Raw genomic sequence first — 27,912 nt, 5'->3', positions numbered from 1 at the left:
CCCTTTTGCCCACTTGCGTTCCTCTTTATTCTAGCATTGATACTCCTGGAGTCATCAGACATGTCTCACAGCTCTTTCACGAGCACCCTGACCTCATTGTTGGATTCAACGCTTTCCTTCCCCTCGGATACAGAATAGACATTCCCAAGAACGGCAAGTTAAACATACAGTCGCCTCTGACAAGCCAGGTATGCTGCTGCAGTGGTTCAGGTGATCTCGGCCTTAACACAGCACACCCCACTACTCAGGTCGGGCCACGTGTCTCCTTCGTGTCATTGCTGGAAAGCCACTTACGATCTATTCTTTTCCTAGACATGCTAATTGCTTCTAGCACAAATCAAAGTAGATAGAAACACCAACACAGGCAGCCTCTGCCCCCACAATTGATCTGTTTGGAAGGTTTAAATCGAGAGTGGATGTCAGGGAGGCATCCTTCTGACACAGAATTTTATGATAAGTCAAAATAACCACATCAACAGTTGCTGAGGTCTTGGCTTGAGGCTTCCCTGGGGAGCGGACCAGGCATGACTGCCCTCGTACTTGGGCATGTGCTAGGGCACGTGCTAGTCTGCATCTGATAGCTCTCAGTACCGCCAGCGAGGTAATAAAGTGGTTGAAATGCATGTGTGAGTGGCCATTTTTACTGTTTACTTTCTGTGCTTCATTTAATTGTTGACAGGGCCCTTGGCTCGGCTAAGGCTTGTGGCTTTGGTTCTTTCTTTCTCGGGTGATAGGTTGCTACCTGGTCTGTTTCTGCAGTCTCTTGCTTATGCTCACTGGAACCTCTGAGACAAAAACAGATTATTTGAGCTTTACTTTTATAAGATGACCATTGTCTTTTTCTCCTCCTCAGCACTGTTGCCATTTTGGGCACACTTCTTTGCTGTTGGAGGCTGCCCGGTGCATTGTGGGATGTTTAGCAGCATCCCTGGCCTCTGCCCCACTGCCCGTCACCCAATTGTGACAGCCAAAAACATCTCCAGACACTGCCAGGTGTCTCCTAGGAGCAAAATTGCCCCTGTTACAGACCATCGGTATAAGGGAACCAGCTCTCTCAACCTCCTCCAGTCCCACCCTGACAGTTTGAGTAGGGATGTAAAAATCTATGGCTGGAAGCACTTGGTAGGTCTCTCCTTTGACAAGGGAGATTGCAGAGTGTCAGATCAATTAGGCAGCCAGGATTTGGAAGGAGAACAGCGAAAGGTAACGTGACAGTGATGGGTCCCTCCCTGAGAGTGGCTTGTGCGTTAATGCTGCTTTTTCTCTGTGTAAGGCGAGCTCTGCCGTCAGCATGTTGCCTCATTAAAGCCGTCTCAGTTTTAAAAGGGAACTTGGAAGCGTGTGGCCGCGGAATCCCAAAGAGGTTCCATTTCCCACTTGCAAATGAAGCCCCAGGGTCCAGATGTAGGGTCTGCGCCTCCAGACCATAAAAGCTTCGGCAAGATTAATCTCTGGAGCAGTCATGGCTGCGAGCTCGTTTGCTGCAGCAGCATCTGCGAGAGCGCTTTGTAGGGTCTCAGCACCGTGTGAGTGCTGTGTAGATGCTGGCGTTGTTACCAGTCACTCCCTGAGCAAGCTCCGGAGTCAGAAGGTGTAAATTGTGCCTCTGCATGTGGAAATTGCCTTTCAGCAGTCCCTGACCGTGGGAGTAGCTCGGCTGTCAGGGCTGGAGCTTGACAGGAGCCATACTGTGGTTGGACTCAGAGTTGGTACTTCCTTTAAATAGCTGCGGCGTCCCTGCTGTTCCCAGCAGAGTGGACCGCTGGCAGTCTTGTCTCCCCATAGGTGGCTTGGGTGACAGCGACTTGGAGAAAAGATTGACAAGAACTTCCACTTAATAGCTACTCAACAGGGCTTCGTAGTTTTGCTACGGCCCAGAAGCAGCCACTTCTAGGGCCTCCTCCCACAGCTGGGGAGCTTGGTTCCCTTCGGGCCCCGCAAGGCCATTCAGTTTCAGTGGGTACTCAGGGCCCTGCTTCCCAGCAGTCTGGGCTGGGGTTCGTTTGGCTGCTGGACAGGCACACAGGAGACACTAGGTGGCCTTTCGGCTTCCTGGAGTCCTTTTAGAGGCCACAGCAGCCTGAAAACCTCACGGGGCTCCTCACCCACAAATGCCCTGGTAATGCTCTTTTTCTATTGGTCTTTCTAGCTTCGCTGTTTTAAAGGGGAGCCTTTTCGTTTTTTCCATTTTTCATTTCACCCTGAAGCCCGCCAACTACAGACAAAGAAGGGGTGGCTGTCCGGTGCTGAGGAAGGTAAATAAGAGAGTCGCAGCCCTTGTGCGTCCTTTGGTGCGGAGGGTCTCAACCTCAGCACTGTTGCCATTCGGGAGCTGGGACGTTCTTTCTGGTGGGGGCCGTCCTGTGCACCGTAGGGTGTCCAGCAGCGTCCCTGGCTCTAGCCACCAGATGCCAGTAGCACACCCCTCTCCCAGATGTGACAGTATTTTAATATTTTAATATCTCCCAGTATTGCCAGGTGTCCCTGGGGGGTGGAATCCCCTCACTTGAGAATGTAGTTATAAAGGGGAAGACAGACACATCACGGCATGTGTGGCCAGCATGGACCTGGGGAGCTTGGAAGAAAGACCATCCTCCTGCTGGGACCTCATCCTCCTGGGTCACCATCATTCTGGGTCTGGTAGTTTGGGCCTCAGTCATAATGTCCCCTCTGCAGAGAGCCCCCCACTCCCAACCCCATGTCATTCTTACACCACCCTGGGTTATATTAATATATTTCAAAATAGCAAAATAAGTAGGAAGAGAAGTAAAAATCATTGAGTCCTTAAGATGAAGTCTTGTCTTGTTCTTGACCGTATCTACCTTCCAGAACATTGCTGAGGCAGCAGCACAGCCAGACCCAGAAATTGGATGTCAGTGGGAAAGTAGCGACTCTCGGCTCCCAGGTCCTCTCAGGGCAGACCCTGTCTCCCGGGAGACAAGAGCCGGCTTGCACAGAGACAGAGAGAAGCCTTTAAGGTGCAGCTCATAACACAAGTGGCCGCCGTACATGCAAAGTGAGACCCCCCACACCTTACTACTCTCTGGGGGAGCCCCAGCCAGTTCCCGACAAGTCAGTTCTTGTGTTTGTGTCTTATTTGCTCATGGAGCAGGCGGTGGATGACCCCTTCTTCCAAGGTAGGCCCTGGGTTTATTCAGAGCACCAGCTCTTGGGGTGCCTGCACGGCAGAGGTGGGGACTCAAATGGGAGCCAGATGTGCGGATGCCGACTGTGCGAGGGGCTTCAGTGCCGTGGCCCACAGAGCAGCGTCGGGGCAGAGAGAGGACGGGGCAGGCCAGGGGAGGGCGTGCAGAGGTGCCCTAGGCCGGGGCTGGGTCTGGAGTGCTTAGGGGGCTACTCCTGGCGGGGTGTGGAGGCCTGGGGTGGGAGCAGGTGGGTGTGCACAGGGAACAGCCAGAAGGCCAGTGGGGCTGGGAAATGAAGGAGAGAAAGTAGGGAGAGAGAGCCAGGGACATGGGGGCCGGTGGAGGGTTCTGGAAGGCCACTCTACTGCTGTGCTGGGAATGCTCTGAGGTATCAGGAAACCCCTGGGAGACCAGGGAGGGGTGCTGGGTGATCTGGGCAGTGATGAGGGGCAGCGGGCGAGGGAGTCAGTGAGAAGTTGAGAGTCTGGGGTGATTCCAGGATGCCTGATTCCCTGGGTGCAGGTGGTGGCCCCTGCTGAGGTGATTGAGGCCTGGGAGGCAGTTGGGGGCTGCTCCTTGTGTGACAGGTGCCACTGGAGGCCTCTTTTAAATATCCAGGTGGGGGCTGTGTGTGGACGCTCAGGTGGAGGCATCGGCCACCCGGGGTGGCTTGTCATGGCGTGGGAGGTGTTTCTCACTCTGCCAGGATGTGGCCACGCAGCAGCATGGGAGGGAGGGCGTGTGGGCAGAGAAAGGCAGGACCAGGCTTGTTCCAGAATGTTTAGAGCAGGGTGGGCAAATTGTGGCGCTTGGACTAAAGCCACCTTGGCTTTGTATGGTTGGTGATTTTTACAGTTTTCAAAAGATTACATTTAAAAGTTTTTTTTAAAGATTATGATAATAGCTGCATAACATAAAATTCAACATCATAATTTGAGTGGTTTTTAGTATATGCATAACATTGTGCAAATATCATCCCTAATTCCAGAACATTTCCATCACCCCAAGATCAAGTCTGGTATCTCCTAATTCTCCCTTCACCCCAGTCCCTGGCAACCACCAGTCTGTTTCCTGTCTGTGTGGATTTGTCTGTTCTGGACGTTTCATATCAGTGGGAACCACACTGCGTGGCCTTTTGTGTCTGGCTTTTCTCAACTCAGCACCGTGTTTTTGGGGTTGATCCACGGTGTAGCAGGTGTCAGAGCTCCATTCCTCTTTGTGGCTGAGTGATATTCCACTGTGTGGATGGACCACATTCTGTTTCTTTCCATCTACTGGTGGATGACTGGGTTCTTCCTACCTTGTTGGCTGCTGTGAGCAGTGCTGCTGTGAAGATTCATGTAGAAGGATTTGTCTGAGCACCTGTTTTCATCCTGTTGGTTGTACACCTCAGCGCAGATCTGTTGGATCCGATGGTAGTTCTGTGTTAAACTTGTTGAGGCAACTGCCAGAATTTCCACAGCGATTGTACTATCACCGTGCATCCCTTTTTGGCAAGCCCTGGTCTAGAGGGTGGTTCTCCATTTTGTCGCAGGGGCTCACTTCAGGGCATCTTAGGGGACCTTTAGGGGCCTGAAGACACCTCCTCAGAGTGGAGGGGGGCTCCCAGTGGGCCCACAGCCTTCCCTCCCACCCTCTCAGCCAGCTCATTCCACCGCCAAACCTGTGCACCACGAAGGAACACAAACGCAGACCACTTGAGCTTGAGCAGATGGAACTGCAAGAGCATCCTCAGGGTCTCCTAGAACAAATCCCCCGTGGAAGAGAAATGGTGTTTAGCGTTGCGGCTGCTCTGCATCTTGTGTGTCTCTGCTTGCCTGGGCTCAAGCTTTCTGGATTTGTCTCTGTAGCTACTGTTCTGGGCAGAATTATTAATACATCTCCTGCCAAAGTACCTATGTTGCAGCCCTAACCCCCAGTACCCCGGGAATGTGACTGTTTGGACAGGGTCTTTGAAGAGGTCATCAAGGTGAAATGAGGCCATCAGGGTGGGCCCTAATCCCATCCGAGTAGAGTCCTTTCCAGAAGAGGAGGTTGGGACACACACCAGAGACGCTCATGCACAGAGAGACGACCGTGGGAGGACACGGCGAGAAGGTGGCCATCTGCAAGCCAAGGAGAGAGGCCTCAGAGGACCCCAAACCTGCCAGCACTTTGATCTTGGACTCTCGGCCTCCAGAACTGTGAGAAAAATTAATTTCTGTTGTGTGAGCCACCCAGTTTGGGGGACTTTATTATGGCAGCCTGAGCTGACTCATGACACCCACCCGGATGACGGTGCCCGACACACTGACTGCAGCACGGCCTCGGTGCGGCCCGGCAGCCATGTCTGTTACGGCGATAGGTCTGCAGCTGCGGGCAGCAGTGCGCCCGGCCATCAGCTACATGAATAAGATCAAGACCCAACTGGACCACCCGGAAATCTGCAGGTTGTTCCTGGAGATACTGCACACATAGCAGGTAAGGGGACTCAGGTCACACTTCTTTGTGGGTTTCTGTGGCATCATCCAGTGTCGGACACTGAAGATATTCAGATTTTCTTGTCTGAATTCATGAAATCCTATAAAATTCTGATCAGTGGTGTTTTTGTTTCTGTTTTGTTTTTTGGCGTTAATTTTTTTTTTTACTCTAGTGAAATATACACAAAATTTACCCGTTTAACCATGTTTGAGTGTACAGTTTGGTGGCATTAAGCACATTAACGTTGTTGTGAGTGTACCATCACAGCCATCCCATCTCCAGAGCTCTTCATCTCGTCAGGTCAGACTGAAACTCTGTCCCCGTTGCACGCTCACTCCCCCTCCTGCCTCCTCCCAGGCCCACACCCCCATTCTGCTTTCTGTCTCCCTGAATTTAACAACTCTGGGGACCTGTTAGAAATGGAATCACACAGTATTTGTCCTTTTGTGACTGGCATATCTCACGTAGCAGGATGTCCTCAAGGTTCACCTGTGTGGCAGTGTGTGGCAGCACGGTGGGGAGGAGCTGCCAGCGGATGACTCATCCCATGCTGCACCCGTGGGGTGGGAATATTGAAAGCTGGGCCATGCACTCTGCAGGGCCCCGGCACCGCTGCCTCTTGCACCGTGACATACATTCTTGCATAGAAAGTTGACAGGGACGTACTTTTAACAGCCACCTTCAGTTGTGCTGGCCAGTTCCTGCCCTCCAACCTGGGTCCCCTTTGGTCCTCTTGTTGCTTTAAGCTCCTGATCAGATTGTTTCCCTTGGGTCTTGGTGACCCCGGGCCAGCAGGTCCCTGGGCCTGGAAGTCCCTTCCCTTTGTTCCTTACCCCTTGTCTCCCCTTTATCAGGTTGAGGAAGCTTCCTTCCGTTCCTAGCTTGCCAGTGTTCTGTTTCCTTTTTCTTGTTCCTCTTTGTCCTTGATGACGATCTGGGCCTTGAGTGTGAGTCTTTTTTTTTTTTTTTTAAATCTTTATGTTCCTTTATTGGAGCAAGATTCCTGAATGGTATACAGTGATGTATTTACTAAACAGAGACCTGTGCAGAAATTACATACTGTTCATCTAGACAGGTTTTTGTTACACTTTGCCTATTGATGGAATAGTTCCATTTATAAAGTTTTGTACATCAAAAAGCTTTGAATTTGACCAGGCTGTCCATTAATTCACCTCTTGAAAAGTGGCATTTAATTTCAGCTACTATATTTTACAGCATTAAAAAGCTTATGCATTAGGGAGCTTCTCTGCACAATGGCATTGAGCAGACAGGGTGCATCAAACCACCCAGATTCTCAGTCAGAGAGCTTTATGCTGGAGAGAGCTGGGACTTACAAAGTGACTCCTAACCACCAGCATGGCCTTCTTACCCTGACAGCCCATCTTCTTGACCACATTTTACAGGGCCAGTGAAGACATGCCAGTAACTGCCCCATGCATAACTTGGCATTAGAGCACCAGCTCTGTCTGATGGTGGTGGCAGGCACTATTTTATATCCAGCTAAAAGGCCCATTTTAAAAACTGTCAGTTGGAGATAAAAATCAAGGGCACAACGTATTCAGAACCAAGTTTTGAGCAATCTGGTAACCCAAATAATATGTTTTCAGAAACCAATGTGATTGTATCCACGTTGCCTAGCCATGGACACATTTCATACATTGATTCAAATCCCTTTACTCAGTCCACACAGCCCTGAGGTCATCCTGCAAAGTGCGTATCGAAAAATACGAAGTTAGGGTGACAAAGTTTGACAATGATGCTCTACAAGTCAAACCTGGAAGATCATAGAAAGTACATCTATTCTGAGAGAAAAGCATCAAATCCTTTGTGTACACATTTAGTTTTATTGTAACAAAGCAACTTGTACACTTTTAATGTTTAAAACTGAGCATCATCTTTCCTTTCCAGTGAAACAAAAAGAAAATTTAAAAATAAACAGGAACAAAATTACATTAGAGAATGTCAATTCCAAGTAAGATCCTACAGGTTCTGCTGATTCTCCCATCGAGTGGCAGGGCTCAAGTCATCATTAGGAGAGAATTTATTTTAAAATTGTCATCTTAAACTGCAAGGATGTCCGTTAAACATCACAATTAAACATGCCAAAGGAGAAGCCATGTTGTCAAAATGCCCACTTAACCCACCCAAACATCTCAAACCCACCCTTTGCTGACCTTCTATAACCCATTTTTTAAAGTTTTTTTTTCTTTTTTTAAACAAGAGAAAGTAGACACATACATGTTGGTAAATGCTAACTGTCCATATTCACACAGAGACACAGTGTATTCTCTGAGCCCAATATACAGAGAAAGGAGGAAAAAAGCTAGAATTCTATGCACAGGGGCCTAGCACCCTCCAGCTTCCAGCAGAGCGAAGGGAGCAGGTTTTTCTTTTTTCCCACAGAGCTCGATGGTGTTGATCCATACAGTTTTTGAGCCAGGAAGGCATAAAAGTGGATTTGGAACAGAAAGGGGTAGAGATTCTTTTTCTGTTGTATTCTGCAAGGTATTTCCCCCCAAAATAAGTTGAGAACCATGGTGTAGAGAAAAGAGGGCCTCAAGAACAGGGCCACTGAGCACAAGAGGGAAAAAAAAAAAAAAAGAAAGAAAAAGAAAAAGACTGCAACTTGCTCCCAGGGACTGGAGAAAATTCAAAAAAAGGTTGGAATCCATCAGTGTCCTGTTAGTCATCTTCTCCTTCATCCTCCTCTCCTTCCTCCGCTTCATCATCGTCTTCATCTTCTTTACCTTCATCCTCATCCCCTTCTTCATCAATATCTTCCAAACCTTCTCCTTCCTCATCGTCATTGTCATCTTCTTCTCCTTCCCCCTCTTCATCATCCATATCGGGAACCAGGTAGTACTGTAATGGATTTGGCCAAATATCCTCTTTGATGACCTCTCCTAATTCATCTGCACCTGCATCAGAATGGTCAGTAAACCAGGTAAAGAAGCTCTCTGGTTCCTCATGCTGCCTCTTCCTGCTGGCTTTATTCTGTGTTTGACTGCAACGTTTCGTTAAGTCCTTTCCAGATTTCCATTTGATTTCAGTGGATTTTGAAGACAGATCACCACTCTCATTCAGATGAAATTCTTTGGACGGAACTTTATTTTCGAAGTAAGGATTTTCATCAAAGTAAAAATCTATTCTGTAACCTGATTTAATATCTTCAAATTCTGTCACTTCAACTCTGGTCAAATAATGCAGTACCTCTTCGTCCTCCTCCCCAGGCAGTGCGGACACTTGTGGATGGTTGACGAATATTGTTACCCCAAAATTTGGGATTTGGGGGATCAGTTCTGACCTCTTCTGAAAAACTGGTTGGTGGAGTTTGTTATATTTCTGTTCTGCTTTCAAAATTGCCTCACTGGCTTGTTCATTAAGTCTGTCTGTTTAATTTTGTACTTCATCAATATGTTCAGTTGCTTCCTGCTGCTCTTTTTCTGAGGTCTCGTCGGCCAGTCGCCAGTCGTGGTTGGAGTTGAGCTCCTTTTTACTGACTTTGGCCCCCGGTGCCCACATGGTGCTGCTCCTCTGCGGTGGTGGGGGGCGGGTGGAGCAGGGATGGGGAGAGAAGGGAAGGCGAAGGGGGCGGGCAGGTGGCTTCCCCTCACCCCACACACCCGGGTGGGCGCACATGCATGGGGTGCTCGCTCAGTCTGGGTCTGGCCGCCTCCTCCCGGCACTCGCTCACTCGCTCTCACTCCCCCTCGCTCACTCGAGCTCGCTGCCCCCCCTGCCCCCCACTTCACCTGTCACCACCTCCTCGCCTGAGTCCTGCCTCTGAACGAAGACGCAGTGGGGCAGGTAGGGCTGGGAGAAGTGGGTCTTGAAGGGAGGAACTTGCACTGCGACAGGGGGCTGAGTGTGGAGCCCTGCAGGTTTCCGGGGCTTTTTCTTGGGCTTTCCTGTCCCCAGCAATCCTTCCTTCCCTCGTTTCTGCCCAAAGTCTCTTCCAGACTGGCCAGGCCAGTGGCTGGGGCTTGTCCCTGTGGGTTAGCGTCTCTAGGACATACAGCACCATCCGTAAGCAGGGATGGCATCTGGAGATACTGCCTAGCTCCAAATCAGGGAAACCGTGTGCTCATCTGTGGGGCTGACGTCAAGTCCGGGTTGTCATCAAGGGAGCTGTAACTGACCTTCCCTCCCACCTGGGCCGCAGCCTTGATGCTTCAGGCTGGACGGTTGAGCCAGGTGTGTCACCCCCGGGCCTCATTTCCCTCTTTCTTACACAGGAGTGGTCATCCCTCTCAGTCGGGTGGTGACCCGGGGAGCTGCTGTCCTTCAGGTGTTTCCTACGGCATATGGCACATGCTCAGCGTTCCAGAAGGGGCAGCAGTGTTTATGCAGGAAAAGCAGGCGGAGAGTCCAGAGGCTCCATGACTTGTCTCCTCCTTCCCAAATGTCTGCTTCAGCAGAGCAGAGGCCACACCCCCGCCGCCGTGTCCCCAGAGCTAGCGCACTGCTGGGCCTGCAGGAGGCCTCAGGGAGTACCTGATGGCAGGTTGGACAGAGCCCTTATGTGGAACCCCTCGTGACAGGGACTGACCTCTTCCACAGGCGTCTGCCCTGGGCCCCTCCCTCAAGCCCAGCCTTCTCCCGCGAGTCCACTGTCTGCCACACGTGTGTCTCTGAGGTTCAGAGTCTCCATTTGGTTTTTTCTCCCTCATCCCTCGGGAATCCTGGCGTCACTACTGCCTTGCTGCATGTCGGATCCCTCCTAACTTTGGCTCCCAGGGCCACGTGGCCACGCGGAGCAGAGGGGTCTCATTGCCTCCCTCCTGCCTCACTCCTGGTGGTGTTGGTGCAGCCCCAGGTGGCAGCTGTTCAGCCTCCGAGTCCCCAGCAGCTTGGCCCGAGTGCTGTCACCCGCGCCATGAGGCCGCATCCTCCCGCCTCGCACGCTCGCTGGCTCATCTTCGGGTCTCATCTTCTCGGATCTGGGCCTCGGCGCTCAGCTCTGACTCAGTGTCTGCAGCTCTTCTCCCTAACACCCGGTACCCGCAAGGAGATGGGTGCACATGGTGTGCCCGGCTGGCCTCCCCAAGCCATCGCTGATGGTGCAGAGGGATGGGGCGAGGACAGTCCAGCCCTCATGGCCTGCGCCACTCCTGGTTTCGGGAGCCTGGCAGGTTGCTTCCTGTGCCTCAGCTTCCTTACCTACGAGGTGGCCATGAGGATGTCTCCCACTAGCATGGTTAGAAGATTCCTCAGGGAAGCACCTGGCCAGGGTGAGCCTGGGGCTCTAAGGTCCCAAGACGGCTGCGCTGAAGAAGCTGGTTCTGAGACCCCCACTTTGGGGGTAGTGGGTGGGGAGCCCCATCTGCTAGGGTGTGGGGGCCGTGCACAGTGGACACTTGCTAACTGATCGAACCAGCAGCCTGCACTACTCGCCCCAGCTCTGTGGAGCCCTGCAGCAAGGGCGGCCTTAGCTCCGAGTTTTCATCTCAGTGATCATTCTGCAAGTGCTGAGCCCCTTGTCCTCTGATGCTGTGACCACAGCGCCCCCTGGTGGAAAAGGCCGGCATTTACGAAGTTAAGAAGTTGGTCCTTTTAAAATCACCCTAGAAAACGTATTTCTCTCAGAAAACTGCCTGCCAACATAGTTTCTTTAAATGGCATTTGTTACCAATTCAGCAAATATTTTTAGTGTAAACTGGGTGATTAGAGCTAACTTATACATTTAGGAAGATTGTATCAACTTTTTAAAATTATTAAAAACACCCACTACACCATTTGTTGTAACTGAGGTTATACCTTCACAATGTTTTATGTTAGTTTGGGGGCATCTGTTAAAACTGCAGGAAGAAGAAACCAAAGGTGAAATTTGGCATTGTCCTAACTAAACTCGACTGTTCCTGTAAAGTCCCTAAAGTCCTAAAAACTCAAACTTTTCCTATAAAGGGCCAGATAGTAAATCGCTCAGGCTTTGCACGCCAATTGATATCTGTTGCAAAGACTAGTAGCTCATAAGCAGCCATGAAATATACCCATATGTCAACAAATTGGTGTGGCTATGTGCCAATAAAACTTTATTAACAAAATGAATGGGTGTGGCTGAGTACCAATACAACTTTATTGACAAAACAAATGGGTATGGCTGAGTACCAGTAAAACTTTACTTCCAAAAACAGGCCCTAATATGTGGTTAATTTGCCAACCCCTGGTCTAGGTGGTTTCTGGAGTCTATCTGGCTCAAGCATTCACAAATTGGGATGGTTTTTTTTTTTTTTTTTTTTGAGACAGAGTCTTACTCTGTTGCCCGGGCTAGAATGAGTGCCGTGGCGTCAGCCTAGCTCACAGCAACCTCAAACTCCTGGGCTCAAGCGATCCTCCTGCCTCAGCCTCCCGAGTAGCTGGGACTACAGGCATGTGCCACCATGCCCGGCTAATTTTTTTTTTCTATATATATTTTTAGCTGTCCATATAATTTCTTTCTATTTTTAGTAGAGACGGGGTCTCGCTCTTGCTCAGGCTGGTCTCGAACTCCTGAGCTCCAGCGATCCACCCGCCTCGGCCTCCCAGAGTGCTAGGATTACAGGCGTGAGCCACCGTGCCCGGCCTACAAATTGGGATGTTTAACTGAAAATTGAGAACTATGTGAACTCTTGGGAGAAGATGGGTGATACCTGCTTGGCAAGAGGCAGGTGTCCCCTTCCGGTCCCTGTTCCCACTCAGCACATGTCATATCACCACCTGGCTGCCCCTTGTAGGGATTGATGTTTGCCCCTGTTTTAGGATCTACAAAAACAAATACTGATGGAGAATTATTATGTGGATGCCAGTTTCTCCAGTTTTGGGAATAGCCTTGAATCTTTGGGTCATTATTCCCCAAATAAGTTTAATTTCCTAAGGGACAGGTCTTGAGTGTGGCCAAATAATAGGTCTTTATTATTATTATAAAAATAGCGCATGCCCATGAAAAAAACCAAGCATTAGCAAGGGTATCAAATATAACATGCAGACTTCCATCCCTTGACTCAGTTCCCAGTCATTCTTTTCCGGGATCAGCACTAGCAAGTGTCTTATATATCTTTACAGAAATTTCCCCTGCATCTGCAGACAAATGCTTACCTTTAAATATTAATAAAAGTAATAAATGCCATCTTGTTTATTCTGCCCATTGGGTTTTGCAGGGGGGTTTTTGTTGTTTTTCTTTTTCACTTAATATGCCAGGTATACCTGTCCCTGGTAGCAACCCAGAGCCTGCTCGCTGCGTCTGATAGCTGCCCGCTGTTTTGTTCGGGTGTACCACGACCTGTCCATCTCACCCGTGCTTCGGGCTGACAACACGGGCTTTGCGTGGTGTCTTCGTGTCCAGGTCCTGTGGTGGTGTGGGAATCGGGAATGCAGTGGGGGTGATCGCAGTGGTCCAGAACATTGTAGGGCCTCTCCTGCCCTGCCACATCCTGCAGGAAACCTGCCGTCTGTCTGTCCCTCTCCTGCCTGCTCCAGCTTTCTGGTGCATTCATACAGATGCAAATCCTGCATAGATTGTTCCAGAACCACTCTCCACAAATATTGTCAGCACCCTATAGGTAGAGACCCTGCTTGGGATGCACATCCCAGACCTCTTAGTCGATGGCTAGGGCCTGGGAGGGAGGCCCTCGACCTGCTACAACACCCCAGCGAGCGATGCCATTGCCCCCAGGAGGCGTTCCATCATTCATAGAAATCAGTTAAAAGCCCGGCTGCAAGGCCCCACCAGCGACCTGGTGAGCGTCAGCTGCTTCCTCCTGCTGCCTGTTTCTCTGCCCAGCGTGCCTTGCGTGTCTGTGGCGCTGGTGTGCATGCGGTGGGACGCCCTGTCGGTGGTCGGCTGGGTGAGCCCCTGCACCGGGAGACCCAGCTCAGCTTCTCCTTCCCTCCTCCATGAAGGCCTTACTCAGGCCTCCTCCTGGCTTTGTAGCGTTCGTCTGTGAGGATTCGGGTGCTCAGGTCTCTCCCCAGTAGACATGAGCATCTCGCTAGAGTCACCTCCTGTGCACGCAGAGCCCACTTGGGCCGTGGGCCGAGCCGAAAGCAGCTCTGTGTGCTCAGACACGCGGGCCCGGCCTCGTCTCTCCAGCGTTCACCACCGTCTGCGTTTGTGTCCGCAGTTCACGGGAAACGGGCCGTGCGAAATGAACAGCGTCCAGAAGAACGAGCACGAGAAGAGTCTGGAACACAGCAAAAAGCGCTCCCGGCCCTCGCTCCTCCGGCCCGTGTCGGCGCCGGCCAAGGTAACTGTGAGCCGTACGCGTTGCTGTCTGCTCGGGTGGACTCCTGTGAGCCTGGCCTTGCCTGGAGGTGACCAGGGAGCAACTGCAGAGACAGGCAGCAAGCCCGGGGCAGGGGGCCAAGGCTGGACCCTGGTTTGGCTTGAAGTTCACCAGCCATGGGATCTTGGGACATTGACTGCCCTCTAAGGTGGCCGTTCACCTGTTCTCTCTGTCTCACGAGAGTGGTGTAAGGAGGAGGAGGTGGAGTGGTACCCCTCCCAAGGTCAGAAGAAATGGAGAGTACAGTCTGCTCATTTCACCATCGGGACCCTTTAACAGGCAAGCCTGCCACGTACAGTTGTGCGGGTTAATCACTGCACAACTCAGGGGTGAGTGGGGCTGAGATCTAGCTCCTGTCATGTTCATCACTGGTGATGGTGGTTTTCTAATTCCGTTATTCCTTGTCCGTTTACCAGTTGTCTTTCTACTATAAGGAGGAACTTTCTCTTTTTCCCCATTTACTTGGTTATGTGTATGGATATGGACTCTGGGTTATGATCCATTACTACCACTGTTGATCTTGACATCCAGACTGTTCCAGATTTGGCCAGTGGCCCTTCAGGCTGACTCCTGTGTCCTCCTGACATATCGTCCTCATTCTTCAGGCACTTTGGAGATAGTTTTGGCTGCACAAAATAGTATCCTGAACGGGTGTGCGGCCAAGCTCGGGTCCAAGTCCAGCTTAGAGACAAAAGTCTTCACAGGGACTTGAAACCTGGCTTCTCCAGTGTCATCCCCTTCTGTCCCCTTGTTACTGCCTCAGCCCACAGGGCAAAACAGGTGGCAGGAGAGGTTTCTGATGTCAGCGTATCCAGGGGCACGTCCCCCTTGCCATTCCAACTTAGTGGCTTTCCCGCCTGTTACCAAAAGCCCTAAACTGCTGAGATTTAGATCCCAGATTTGGCAGGGGTGGTTGTGTGGCCTTCACCCTTCCCTGGGTCACAGAGGCCAAGGCTGCCCTAAGAAAGCATGTCCTCACTCCACACAGGGGATGGGGCTACCACAAAAATTGGCAGGTGGTCTCGAAGGCGTCATTTTGGGGGTCCCGGGCAACAGGGAGGCTCCTGCCCACCCCTCACTGAGCACCTCACGGTGGTTCCGTCAGGAGAGCTCGGTCTTCACGTTGTTAGGACTCTGACAAAGACAGACAGAGGGCCGGGCGCGGTGGCTTCCGCCTGTAATCCCAGCACTTTGGGAGGCCGAGGCAGGAGAATCGCTTGAGACTAGGAGTTTTAGGCCAGCCTGGGCAACATAGCAAGACCCTGTCTCCAAAAAGAAAAAAAAATACAATTAGAAAATAGAAAAATTAGCCGGGCATGGTGGTACGCACCTATAATCCCAGCTTCTCAGGAGGCTGAGGCAGGAGGATCACTTGAGCCCAGACATTCAAGGCTGCAGTGAGCTATGATCACAGCTCTGCACTCCAGCCTGGGTGACAGAATGAGACCCTGTCTCTCAAAAAAAAAAAAGAAAACTATGATTGCTGCTGCTGCCTTGTTGTCCTTAACTGAAGCAGCTAAGATCTGTGAAGCAGGGGCTAGAACACTGTCTGCCCAAGAGCTTTCTGGAGAAACTGAAAGGTGCCCTGTGTCTGTGGTGCTGGCTTGGGGTGGGGGGTGCAGGGCCAATAGGCCCCAAGCCTCCCTCAGGAGCTGGGGCTCCCCTGCCACTCCCCCAGCAACGGGGGGCTCCCTTTCACAGCACCCCTCCCCCCCGCCTCTGGGCTCTCGGGCCGCAGGGCTCCCCACCCAGGAGACACTTTCAAAGGCAGGAGAGTGTGGGGGCTGCACACCCTGCCCCTTCAGGGACTTTACGGGAAACATGGTTTTTAATTACAAAGTTTGATTCTGGAGGAGACTTTGGCTTCAACAGGGTGGTGAGCAGAGGGAAGGTCACTGACACTGCAGGCCATGCCCACCCTGTACCTGGGCGGCCCCTGCAAGCCCCGCCTGTCACTCACCCCAACTCGTACCTGGTCTTCTGCCTGTCCTTTGTGTCCTGGTGTCTCTTTCTATCTTTCTGTCCCCTCTTGGCCTGGACCCTGCTCTGTGTGTGAGGAGCCCCCCACCCGTCTCCCCCTGTGAAGTTAGCATGTGATGAACACAGAACTGTCCTGACACAGCCTGGATTTATCTACTGAGGCACAAAATGCCAGTTCCGTGGTTGTCTCAACCACAGCCTGGCGGTGCCTGTCCTGCTATGGCCGAGTCCTTTATCGAGAGCTGGAACCTGGGGGTTCTGGGGTCCCCATCACAGATCAGAGGCCTCAGCAGCTGCTGTTGTCCTCATATGCTTTGGGGACAGGGGGAATGAAACCCCCCTGAGCTCATCAGGGTCAGAGAGCCCTGGGCCCTGATGTGGGGTTGTCACAGGCTGTGTCTCTCCCTGTCCCCAGCACCTGGCCGGGTATGTGGAGCAGTACGTGGGGACCGAGGGTGTGTCCACCTTACCCACTGAGGGCTTCATCCTGAAACCGCTGTTGCTGCAGAGTTGAGAGGCCGCAGCGCTCTTGTTCAGTCCCTCCCTACAGGCCCAGGGAACCCCCATTGTCCTCGTGGAGGCTGGACATCTGAGAGCACTTCTGAGTGCCTGCATGTGCTGAAAAAATTAGCCGGGCATGGCGGCACACGCCTGTAGTCTCCGCTACTTGAGAAGCCGAGTTGGGGGGGATACCTTGGGCCCAGGAGTTCAAGGTTACAGTGACATATGATCAAGCCACTGCACTCCAGCCTGGGCAACGGAGTGAGACCCTGTCTCTAAAACAACAACAACAAAAACTCCAAAATAACCCCAAAGACAGATTGGGGAATGTTCCAGAATAGAGGAGTGGCCCCATCAGGCCATTCTGGTCAAGTCTACTTGGAGGAAGCGAGTTGTCATGGAAACCAGAAAGTCATGAGAATCAGGGCATTTTCCCATCCTCTCTCCCTCAGGGGTCCTCTCTGAACATTGGCTTCTCTTCTAGGTTCTTCCTTTTGCCACCCTGGAACTTCAGCTTGCCTTGAGCTTCGGTTGGTGTCAGGAGCTTGTATTTTGGGGACCCGGCACCCTCTTACTGGCTTGTTCTTTGAGTCCCAGTTCGAAAATCTGGGGAGACAGAAACCAGTTGGCCTACTTGGCCCCGTGTCTGGTGCAATCAGCAAAGCCGGGGGGCTCACAGGGTGTAGGACCCCCACCCTGGGGTGCTGGCAGGGGTGGTGGTTTACCAAGGCTGACAGTAAGGAGGATGATGTCGGTACGTCCGGTGCCATGAAAGCACGTTACGTTTACATGTGAAGTCAGTGTGCTGGGATGATTGAGAGACTCACTCCTGGGGCGGATCTGAGTTCCTTGTAGGCCAGAAGTCCTCACCTCTGGGTGACTCTGCCGCCCAAGGAACGCTTGACAGTCTGGAGACATTTGGGGAGTCACAATTGAGGGGGGTGGGTGCCCCCGGAGTCTCTGGTGGGTGGAGGTCAGGGAAGCCACTCAACACCCGACAGTGCACAGGACAGCCCCACCACAGAGAACGACCCAGACCCTGGTGTAGGTAGTGCACGGGGCGAGAAACCCTGCCAGGGAGATCCTGTCTGTCTGTCACCTCTAATTATCTATTTCTACCCCCCCCCCTTTTGTTTTTTTCAGACAGGGTTGCTCTGTCCCCAGACTGGAGTGCAGTGGCATCATCACAGCTCACTGCAGCCTCCAACTCCTGGGCTCAAGTGATCCTCCTGCCTCGGCCTCCTGAGTAGCTGGGACTACAGGTGCGCACCACCATGCCTGGCTAATTTTTTTGTTTTTTAGTTTTTGTAGAGATGAGGTCTCACTATGTTGCCCAGGTTGGTCTTGAACTCCTGGCCTCAAGCAATCCTCTTGCCTTGGCCTCCTAAGTGCTGGGATTACAGGCATGAGCCGCTGAGCCCAGCGCTCACTGCTTTTAGAAAGTATCCACCCTCCATACCACGGCCTGCCAGACCTAGCCACCCCCTGCCTGGAGTACCTGCCCCTAAATCTTCCCCTGCTGGTTCCCTCCCATCTAATCCCAGCTCACATGGCGCCTTCCCAGAGAGGCCTACCTGCTCCGAGATCCCTATCCCTCCTCCACCCCTCACCTTGTCCCTCTCTTTCACGGTGCTTCATTGATCATCCTCCTGCACTTGGTACTACTCAATGCTTTGTGTGTCTTTCCTGCCTGGCTCCCTGCACTAGAAGACAAGCTCCAGGGAGTCTGCAGTGCACTGAGTGTTTGTGTCCCCCTGAAATTCCTATGCCGAAATCCTCACCCCCAAGGAGATGATATCAGGAGGTAGGAGCCTTTGGAGGGTGATTAGGTCATGAGGGGGGACCCCTCATGATTGGGATTCGAGCCCTTATAAAAGGAACCCCGAGAACCCCCTTGCTCTTGCCACCACGAGGACACAGAAGAAGGCGCCATCTATGAACCATGAAACGGGCCCTGACCAGACCTCGAATCCGCCAGCACCTTGACCTTGGTCTTCCGGCCTCCAGAACTGTGAGAAATAGATGTTCGTTAGTCAAGCCACCCAGTCAACAGTACTTTTATCATAGCAGCCCAAATGTGCTAAAATAGGTGCCCAGCTCCCCGTCCCCCAGGGGTCCGGCAGCACCACACCTCTTACAGAGACAACACTCCACCAGTAGCCCTCGAGCAAGAGTGCCGGGGCTCTGTCGATGAGCCGGGCCCTGTGTGTTGCAAACAGAAAACAGCCTCCCCTTCTTCCCTGCTCTGAAATAAACTCCATTTGATTGTTCCGCACCCCTGATGAAATTTCCAGCAAATCTTGCAGTTTTTCCAGTCTAATGCTCCCAGGTATTAGGAAGGCCACTCCAGTCCTGGTACTGAAACTTTAATGGCTCATCCTGTTTAAAGACACTCCGTGGGCCAGGCACAGTGGGTGATTCAAACCTATAATCCCAGCATTTTGGGAGGCCAAGGCTGGAGGATCCCTTGAGTCCAGGAGTTGGAGGCAGCCTGGGCAACATAGCAAGATCCCATTTCTACAAAAAATACAAAAATTAGCTGGGCGTGGTGGCATGTGCCTGTAGTCCCAGCTACTCAGGAGGCTGAGGCAGGAGGATCACTTGAGCCCAAGAGTTCAAGGTTGCAGGGAGCTAGGATTACACCACTGCACTCCAACCTGGATGACAGAGCAAGACCTTGTCTCCAAAAAACAACAAAAAGAAGATAACTTCCCAGTGGGCCAGGGTGGGGTGGGTGCAGTTGGTTTTTGCTTTATTTTCTTTGCATTATCTTGTACTTCCCTCCTTATGCTGACTGTGTCAGACTCCTCTGAGGTTGGGGAGCGGACGCTTCCTGGTTCTGTAGCTGTGAGTACAGAGGAAAAGATCAGAAGGATCTTCTTTGGTGGGTCAGCCACAGGGGTCGCTGGTCCCCGTCTCAGTGCTGTTCCTTAGGGTGGGGGCCGGACTCCATGCAGGTGGCTGTGTCTCTTCCTCTCTTGGCTTCTACATCCTCCCAGCACAGAAGACACAAGATGTGTTCCAAAGCCCCATCCCCCCTCCCTGCAGGTACGGGCTCTCAGAGGCGGAGCTGAAGGATGTCTTGTCCTTGGACGACGAGGTCCTACAGGCCGTGCACCTGGACTGGACCCCGCCCAGCAAGGAGCTGCTGCGGTTCCCACCCCTGCTGTGGGTGCGGCTCCGTCGGGATCTGGGCTACTGCTTGGCCCGGCGGCCCGTGCACGGCTTCACGCTCCTGGCCGTCAGCCACAGGTAGGTCCAGGTGGCGGTGGCGGTGGCGACACTGTCTGGGTAGGACCCCAAGAATGAGAACTCACTGACCGAGCGCCTACCTCTCTGTGCCAGATCCTTCCTCACTCCCAATTCTCAAAGATTCAAGTCCAGTGTATTCAGAATTCTAGGGTTTCCACACCAGAGACTCCTACACAATGAACTTGTTTTTGAAATTGAAGTGAAATTCACATAACATGCCATTCACCAATTTAAAGTGAACGATTCAGTGTCATTCAGGACACCCGCCATGTTGTGCGGCCATCACCCACTCTGTCTAGTTCTAAAATACTTTCCTCACATCCGGAGAAAACCCCATCCCCATTAGCAGTCACTCCCCACTCCGCTGCCCCAGCCCCTGGCAACAACTCATCTGCCTCCGGGAAGACCAGTGGCCACCTCTGAGCTCCATGGGCCTCCCAGGTTCATCAGCCTGTGTCCCCTCTCTGCAGACAGCTGGCCGAGGTGGCCCTCGAGCGCTACCTGTCGGGGCCCGAGGGAGCCAAGAGGCACAGCATCTTGGCTGACTTTTTCTCAGGCGCCTGGGGCCAAGGCACCAAGAAACTTATCACCTTGCCGCTTGTGGGGACACCCCTGAACTTGGACCACGAGGTGAAGTCCCCGGGACCCCTGCTTCCCACCTGCAGCCTCCACCCTGCAGAGCCGGCAAGGCCACGGCTACCCAGTGTGGCATACTTCCCTCCGTCCTTCCTTCTTTCCCACTCAAAATGCCCTCCTTGGCCGGGCACGGTGGCTCACGCCTGTAATCCCAGCACTTTGGGAGGCCGAGGCAGGAGGATCACTTGAAACCAGGAGTTCAAGACCAGCCTGGGCAACACAGAGAGACCTCGTCTCTACAAAAAAATAATTAAAAAAAAAAATTAGCCAGATGTGGTGGCACACACCTGTAGTCCCAGCTGCTGGGGAGGCTGAGGCAGGAGAATCACTTGAACCTAGGAGTTCGAAGTTGCAGTGAGCTGTGATTGCACCACTGCACTCCAGCCTGGGCAACAATGAGATCCTAAAAATCTTTTAACTTTGAAATAATTTTAGATAAACCAAAGAGTTGCAAGAAGAGTACAGAGAGTTCCCATGGACCCTTTCCCTAGATATTGAAATCTTATATAATCATATACAATGATCACAACTAGGAAATCACACTTTTAATTCTTTGGTTATAGCTCAATTTTTTCTTTTTCTTTGTCTCCCCTGCTGGACCGGGGAGGCCGGAGGCAGGGCCAGACCCTGATTCTTTTCTTTCCTCTATCCAGTGACTCAGAGACCCTCTTCTGTGTGCCTAGAGCCCCTACAGTCTCAGCCTCCTCCTGTCCCCTGAGTACATAGTTTGACCCTCTTTCTGGTCTCCCAGTTTCGGGACCTCTTGTCACAGTTCATCCTCCCAAGGAATGCTCTGACAATCCAACCTGATCATGCCTCTCCTCTACCACCTTCTATACCTCCCCAGTGCTCTCTGTCTTGAGCTAGACCTCCAGCCTGATGTTCACCTTCATGACCTGCCGCCTAAAACCTCCCCAATCTCATTCCCCACTGTGCTTCTCTACCCGGCCTGCCACATTAATAATTCAGTCCTGGCATTCTGTTCCTTTGCCCTGGAATGCCACTGTTTTCTGACACATTTGCCAGACAGACTCCTGCTTGTCCTCTGAGGCCCAGCTCCAGTGCCCCCACCTTCAGGAAACCTTCCTTATTTCCCCAGGAAGTGTCACACACCACCCCCTTGGACTCTCTTCTCCCCATATCCCCTCCCCTACCCCAGCCCTGGCCATGGGGGACGAAGGGTATGTTGGTCTCCCATTGTGTCACTGTCCCCTCCAGCACTGTCGGGCCTGGCCCATGTTTGTTTCCAAGCTGCAGCCTCCCTTCTCCCCTGCCAGGTGGCCCCGCAGCCCCTGTGGTTCTCGGACACGGTTGCAAACGTGTGGAAGCTGGAGGAGTTGCCCTGTCACCTGCTCCACTCGGGCCGCTGGGAGGAGCTGAAGCAGGAGGTGCTGGGTAAGGGCTGCCCCATCTCAGAGGGCATTGGGCCACACAGGAGGCCCAGGGAGACACGGGCAAACGTGGACATCCTGGGCTCCTCTTAAGGCAGAGGTTCTCGCAAGAGACCATTCTGCACCTGGAGACACTTGACAGTGTCTGCAGACAGTTTTGCTTGTCACGACTGGGGGAAAGGGGCTACTGGAATCTAATGAGTGGAGGCCAGGGATGCTGCTCAACATCCCACAGTGCACAGGACACCCCACCGCAGTGAATGATCTGGCCCCAGATGTTGAGTGCAGAGGGTGAGAAACCCTGCCTCAGCACAAGAGACCCTGTCTGTCTCTCTGTCCATCTATCCTTCCATACATCTATCCATCCAACCATCCATCCTCCTGTCCATCCATCCATCCAACTATCAGTCCATCCATCCATCCATCTGTCCTTCCATACATCTATCCATCTGCCCATCCATCTTCCCATCTGTACATCCATCCGTCTATCCATCAGTCCATCCATCCATCCATCCATCAGCCCATCCATCCATCCATCCATCCATCCATCCAACTATCAATCCATCCATCTGTCCTTCCATACATCTATCCATCCACTCATCTATCTTCCCATCTGTCCATCCATCCATCCATCTACCCACCCATCCATCTTCCTGTCTGTTCATCCATCCATCCATCCATCCATCCATCCATCTTTGTGTCTGTTCACCACCCATCTATCCATCCATCTATTCGCCCTTCCATCCATCCATCCACCCACCCACTAATCCATCCCTGTGATTCTCAATCAAGGGAGACTTTGCCCCCCGGGGACACTTGGCAATGTCTGCAGACATGTTTGACTGTCACCCTTGGGGGCAGGGGTGCTACTGGCTTCTTGTGGGTGGAGGCCAGCCTTGCTGCTCTACATCCCACGATGCACAGTTCAGCGCCCGCACACACACATCCCAGAGAATCATCCAGCCCCAACGTCAGTACTGCGGAGCTAGAGCCCTGGATGAATTGGGGAGGTGATTTTCTGCCCCCTGGATGAGCTGGAGGTGGGTGTGTCCTTCCCTCATTATCCCCCCTTTTGCTCTGCAGGCAGCATGAGCTGGATTTCTTGCCAGGGCCTCTCCGGGGAGACTGAGGACCTGCTGGATGATTTCAACCTGTGTGCCCCTTACCTGGACTGTCCTGAGGTCAGCCTGGTCCGTGAAGCCCTCCAGCTCTGCCACCCGGCCGTGGAGCTCCGAGGCACCCGTGAGTCTGCACGGCCTGGCCAGGGGGCGGGGTTGCTCTGCACAGACCTCTAGAAACCCACTCTGCTGCCTGTGCTGCGAGGGGGATTTTCCTTAAACCTCTCCCCTTTCCCGGTGAAACCGGTAGGTTTTCTTCTAGCACTTCTGGAATTTTGAATTGAACCTGGGAGAGCAGCGCCCTCCCCTCACCCTGGGCCGGCACCTTTCTCTAGAAAGGGCCAGACAGGAAATATCTCAAGCAGAATTGAGGAAATTGTGTAGGTACTTATATAACGAGAGAAAACAAAGTTCCTACATATTTGTATTGATGAAATTCAAAATATAATAATAATGACAGCAGAATTTAGGGTTGAAAATTGGTTTCCTGTCATTCAGTCCATTGCAAAGACATGGCTGTAGGAACTTTTATTTTGGAGACAGGGTCTCACTCTGTTGCCCTGGGTAGAGTGCAGTGGCATCATCATAGCTCACTGTAGCCTCAAACTCCTGGGCTCAAGCGATCCTCCTGCCTCAGCCTCCTGAGTAGCTGGCACTACAGGTGCCTGCCAAGATACCCTACTGATTTTTCTGTTCTTAGTAGAGACGGGGGGAGGGGGGGAGTCTCACTCCTGCTCAGGCTGGTCTCGAACTCCTGAGCTCTAGTGATCCTCCCATCTTGGCCTCCCAGAGTGCTGGGATTACAGGTGTGAGCCACCGCGCCCCACAGGAATCATTTTGGACCAGAGCCCCTCTTCTTACTGGCTATGTGAACTTGTGCAAGTTGCTTAACCTCTGTGCCTCAATTTTCCTCTTTATAAACTTGGAATAATAATTGCGATATCTCTATGTAGTAAGCAGAAAACTGCTCCCCTAAAAGGTATATAGTCCTACCTTGGTATCCATGGGGGATGAGTTCTAGGTCTCCTGTGGATACTAAAATCCGGGGACACCCAAGTCTCTGATATAAATAATGTAGTATTTGCATATAACCTACACACATCCTCCTGCACACTTTAAATCTCTCTAGATTATTTAAAGTGCTTAATACAATATAAACAGTATGTATATAGTTGTGATACTGTATTGTTTAGGGAATCCTGACAAAAGTCTGTACATGTTCAGTACAAGTGCAATTTTTTTATATTTTTAAAAAATTCTTTAACATTTCATTATCAAGATTCAAATTTTTAAAAAAAATTATTTTGGTCTATGGTTGGTTGAATCCAGGGATGCAGAACTCACAGATACGGATTGCATCTCACAGGGCTGACCGTGTTACTTCCCCATTGCTGCAACCTGTGATTGTTACCTTGCATGGCAAAAGATGTGATTAAATTAAAGATTAATTAAAGACCTTATTAGCTGGGCGTGATGTGGTGGTGCACCTGTAGTCCCAGCTGCTTGGGAGGCTGAGGTGGGAGGATCACTTGAGCCCAGGAGTTAGAGGCTGCAGTGAGCTCTGATGGTGCCATTGCACTCCAGCCTGGGTGACAGAGCGAGAGTCTGTCTCCAAAACTGAAAGGAAATGAAACAAAATGAAATGAAATGTAAAAACACACACAAAAAATGTGAAATCCCAACTGTGATACAACCTGAGCTGGGGGCGAGGTGGGGATTGGCGTGTTGGGCTGCAGAGTGCTTCTTGAAGAAGCGACCTTTGGGCTAAGCTGAGGACGAGGGGTTGGTTGTGTGACACAAAGTAGCAAATGTCAGAGGCCATGTGTGCTCATGGCCGCTTGCCGGCATAATTTCACGAAGTTCCTGACTCTGTGAGGCAGCTCTGTGAAAAAATGCTTTGAAGACAAAACACAATAGAGCAGGGGGCCCCCATGTCTCTTGGCTGAGTCACTCTATTCCTTAAAAGATAAATGAATGTGGCCTTGGCTTTTTTCTACACAAAAAATAACATCTGACGGGGTTAACGAATATGCTTCTGTGATCTAAGATCAGATGCACTCTTATATCCAAACCTTGATGTGCTGCTGCTGGAATGTAACTTCCGAGGAAGTCTGATGTGATTTTGCACGTCCTAAACCTCCACCACCTGGGCTGAAACACTGTCCTGGGCAGTGTGATTGAACCCATCTGAACGGCTGCTCCCGGGCTACAGGTCCCGGTTTGTAGTCCTCAGTAAGACTTCTGAGTAAAACTAACCGGAATTCTTTAAAAGCTTGATTCCCCCCTTCCTTAGTCAACAGTTGCTATGAGAAAGGGGGAAGATGGGAAAGTGTTCCAGGCAGAGGGAACAGCGTGTGCAAAGGCCCTGAGGCTGGAGACCACCGGGTGCTTGAAGTAGGGGTGAGGGTGTCTGAATGGCAGAGGAGGCAGGAGAGGATGGCAGGGGCCAGCACCCAAGGTGTTGGGTCTTCTCTTCTGTCCAGAAGCCCCTGCAGAGCGTGGGGACTCAACCCAGGTGACTTAACTGACGTCCCCTTTGTTGCAGAGCGGAGCCTGCTGTACACGGAACTCCTGGCCAGACTCTATTTCTTCGCCCCCTGGCATGAAACACTGGTGGGGCCTGCTAAGCTGGTTCCGGGTGTGCCCACACCCTGTGCTGGTGCCCCTTGGAGGATTCCTCCAGCCCTGGGGAGGACCCCTCCGGGCGACCCTGACTGGATGTCACAAAGGTGAGTCTCCCCAGCACAATAAAAGTCCTGCCAGGCCCCTGCTTCCCTGGAGGCAGTGGCTGGCAGGGGTTTGGGGGCTGCTCTCTGGGGCTCCCCTCTGCCAGTGGGAAGGTCCCAAGGGTGCCATCAGGGCCTGCCCCTGCTGTCTCATGCAGAATTGGCTCTCTCTGTGCCCCAGGGACTTGAGATGACTGGTGTAAATACTGCTAATGAGCCTGCAGCTGGAGGATGCCTCCTACCTTCCATCTCCAGGAGCTTAGCACCCACCTTGCAGGTAGTCTCTGCAACCGAAAGGCTCATAGTAGGAAGTGTGGAAGTTAGCACTTGACGCCTGGCTGGCCCCTGAGGGGCTGATGGAACTGTACCTGCTCCTGGGGCCCCGGGATGTCAGGGAGAGAAGATTTAGTTTTTGCCTCCGATTTGTTATCCATTTTTTTCTTTCATTGACCCCATACATTCATCCATCCAAACTACCCACCCACTCTTCCATCTATGCATCCATCCACTCAGCCACCCACCCTCCCACCCTTCCATTCATCCCTTGACCCTTCCTTCCTTCCATTCATCTATCCACCCACCTTTCCATCCATCCATCTATCCATCCATCCACTCGCCCTTCTATTCATCCATCCATCTATCTGCCCACTCAGCTTTCTATTCATCCATCCATCCAACCACCTGCTCTTTCTTCCATCCATCCATTCATACATCCACTTACCCACCCACCCTCCCATCCATCCATTCATCCCTTAACCAACCTACCTACTTTCCTTCCTTCCTTTCTTCCCTCCTTCCTTCCATTCATCTATCCACCCATTAGTTATCTGTGCTTCTATTCATCTTTCTACTCATATATCCTCTCATATATCTACCCCTCTGCCCACTTCCCCTTCCATTTTCCTCATCCAGCCATCTTCCATCCACTCACTTACCCCTCCACCCATCCATGCACTCAGCCGTTCATCAACTTGCCTGCCATCTAGAAACTGATTCATCCATCTACCTGCCTACCAACCTGTCCATTCACCCACCCACTCATCTCACCAGCCACCTGTCTCTCCACCTCCATTCGCCCATCCTTTTGTCTCCCCATCCACGGTCTCTCACATTAATTGTGAGACCACTGAATACAATTAGCTTGGGGTTCACATGTCACAGTCATTACTATGCAGGCTCTTTCTGTACCACATGACCTGGTAGCCAAAGCTGCACTCCCTAAGCACATTAGTTCCAAAATAGAAATTCTGAGAGATGCTAAGTACAATGCATGGAGAATGAGACATAGGGGCAGCCCTATGTGTTAAGAAGGATTCTGAGATGGAAGCTGGTTTAGTGGGAAAGTATGTGTGTTTGTTAGGATATAGGTTCAGATGTTGTAACAAAGGCTGAAATAGCAGTGGCATAAATAGAGAAGTTTATTTCTCTCTCATGTAACAATTCAAGCAAAAACAGATGTAAAATGGAGTCCATAGGGTGTCTGGGACTCATATTCCTTCAATTTGGTTGCTCTGACATTTTCAGTGTGGAGCCATTCTCATTGGCCCAAGGTGGCTGCACTAGCTCTTACCATCACGATGGCATTCCAGCAAGCAGGAAGTGGGAAGGAGGAGTGGATGGCAGGCTCCTTCCTTTTGAACACATGACCTAGAAGTAGAGTGGATCATTTCTTCTCTCTCATGGGCTAGAATGTGGATATCGTCAACTATAAGGGAGCCTTGGAGATCCAGTCTTTATGTGGATAACCATGTACTCAGCTAAAACCTTTGGGCTTTGGGGTTTTATTACTAAAGTTCGAATGATAGAATGGCTATGGGGGCACAAATCACTCAGAGTGCTGTGATTGATTAGTGATGTCTGCCATGACAGTAGAGGGGCCTCAAATCACATATAGTGCTGTGATCGATTAGTGATGTCCGCCATGGCACAGGCCTAGGAAGCTACAGCTCGGAGTGATGATTTTGTCATCTTTACGGCAGGGAAATGTTTTGTGCTTCAGACTCCCTGTGCCCCACCATACATCCTCTAGTCACATTGAAGTTAATAAAGTTCCTACCTGCTCTGGGCTTCAGTTTGTTCATTTTTAAAAAGCAAGAGTTTAACTTAATTATTTCCAAGGTCACACAGTGAGTGTGACAATAAAAAAAGAAACAGAAAAACAAGAAAAGAAAACAAATTCCATCTGCTCATTCTCCATCTCAGTGAGGTGGGAACACAACCCTGGATTCTCAAAGCTGCGCTGGCTCTGATTTAACACTCCCTGCACCATTTAACATATGGGGATACTGAGGCACAGAGAAGGAAAAGGACTTCCTGTGCTTACTCAATGACAGTCAGAAAGTCTGGTTTCTTAATATCTGGACTGATGTTTTCTCTAATATAATGTGACTCCTCTTTCTCTCTCCAGTGATGTTTCAACCAAAATCCATCCGGCAGAGAGC

At 51.5% G+C, this 27,912-nt stretch overlaps 1 protein-coding gene and 1 pseudogene across 1 annotated transcript; one reads left to right on the top strand and one right to left on the bottom strand.

Annotated features, from left to right (window-relative positions):
- The first annotated feature begins 48 nt into the window (after positions 1–48).
- LOC123635689 lies at positions 49–26,028 on the top strand. The gene is made up of 9 exons (XM_045548160.1): positions 49–188; positions 13,706–13,828; positions 19,397–19,600; positions 20,042–20,284; positions 20,920–20,954; positions 21,336–21,631; positions 22,711–22,869; positions 25,291–25,474; positions 25,653–26,028. The coding sequence occupies exons 2-9, from the start codon at positions 13,730–13,732 to the stop codon at positions 25,663–25,665; spliced, it is 1,233 nt and encodes a 410-aa protein (XP_045404116.1). The 5' UTR covers positions 49–188; positions 13,706–13,729; the 3' UTR covers positions 25,666–26,028.
- LOC123634080 lies at positions 8,111–9,128 on the bottom strand (annotated as a pseudogene).
- Positions 26,029–27,912: the final 1,884 nt, after the last annotated feature.

This window comes from Lemur catta, chromosome 1 (assembly GCF_020740605.2).
Source record: "Lemur catta isolate mLemCat1 chromosome 1, mLemCat1.pri, whole genome shotgun sequence".
Lineage (NCBI taxonomy): Eukaryota > Metazoa > Chordata > Mammalia > Primates > Lemuridae > Lemur > Lemur catta.
This window is presented reverse-complemented; position numbering and strand designations above follow the sequence as displayed.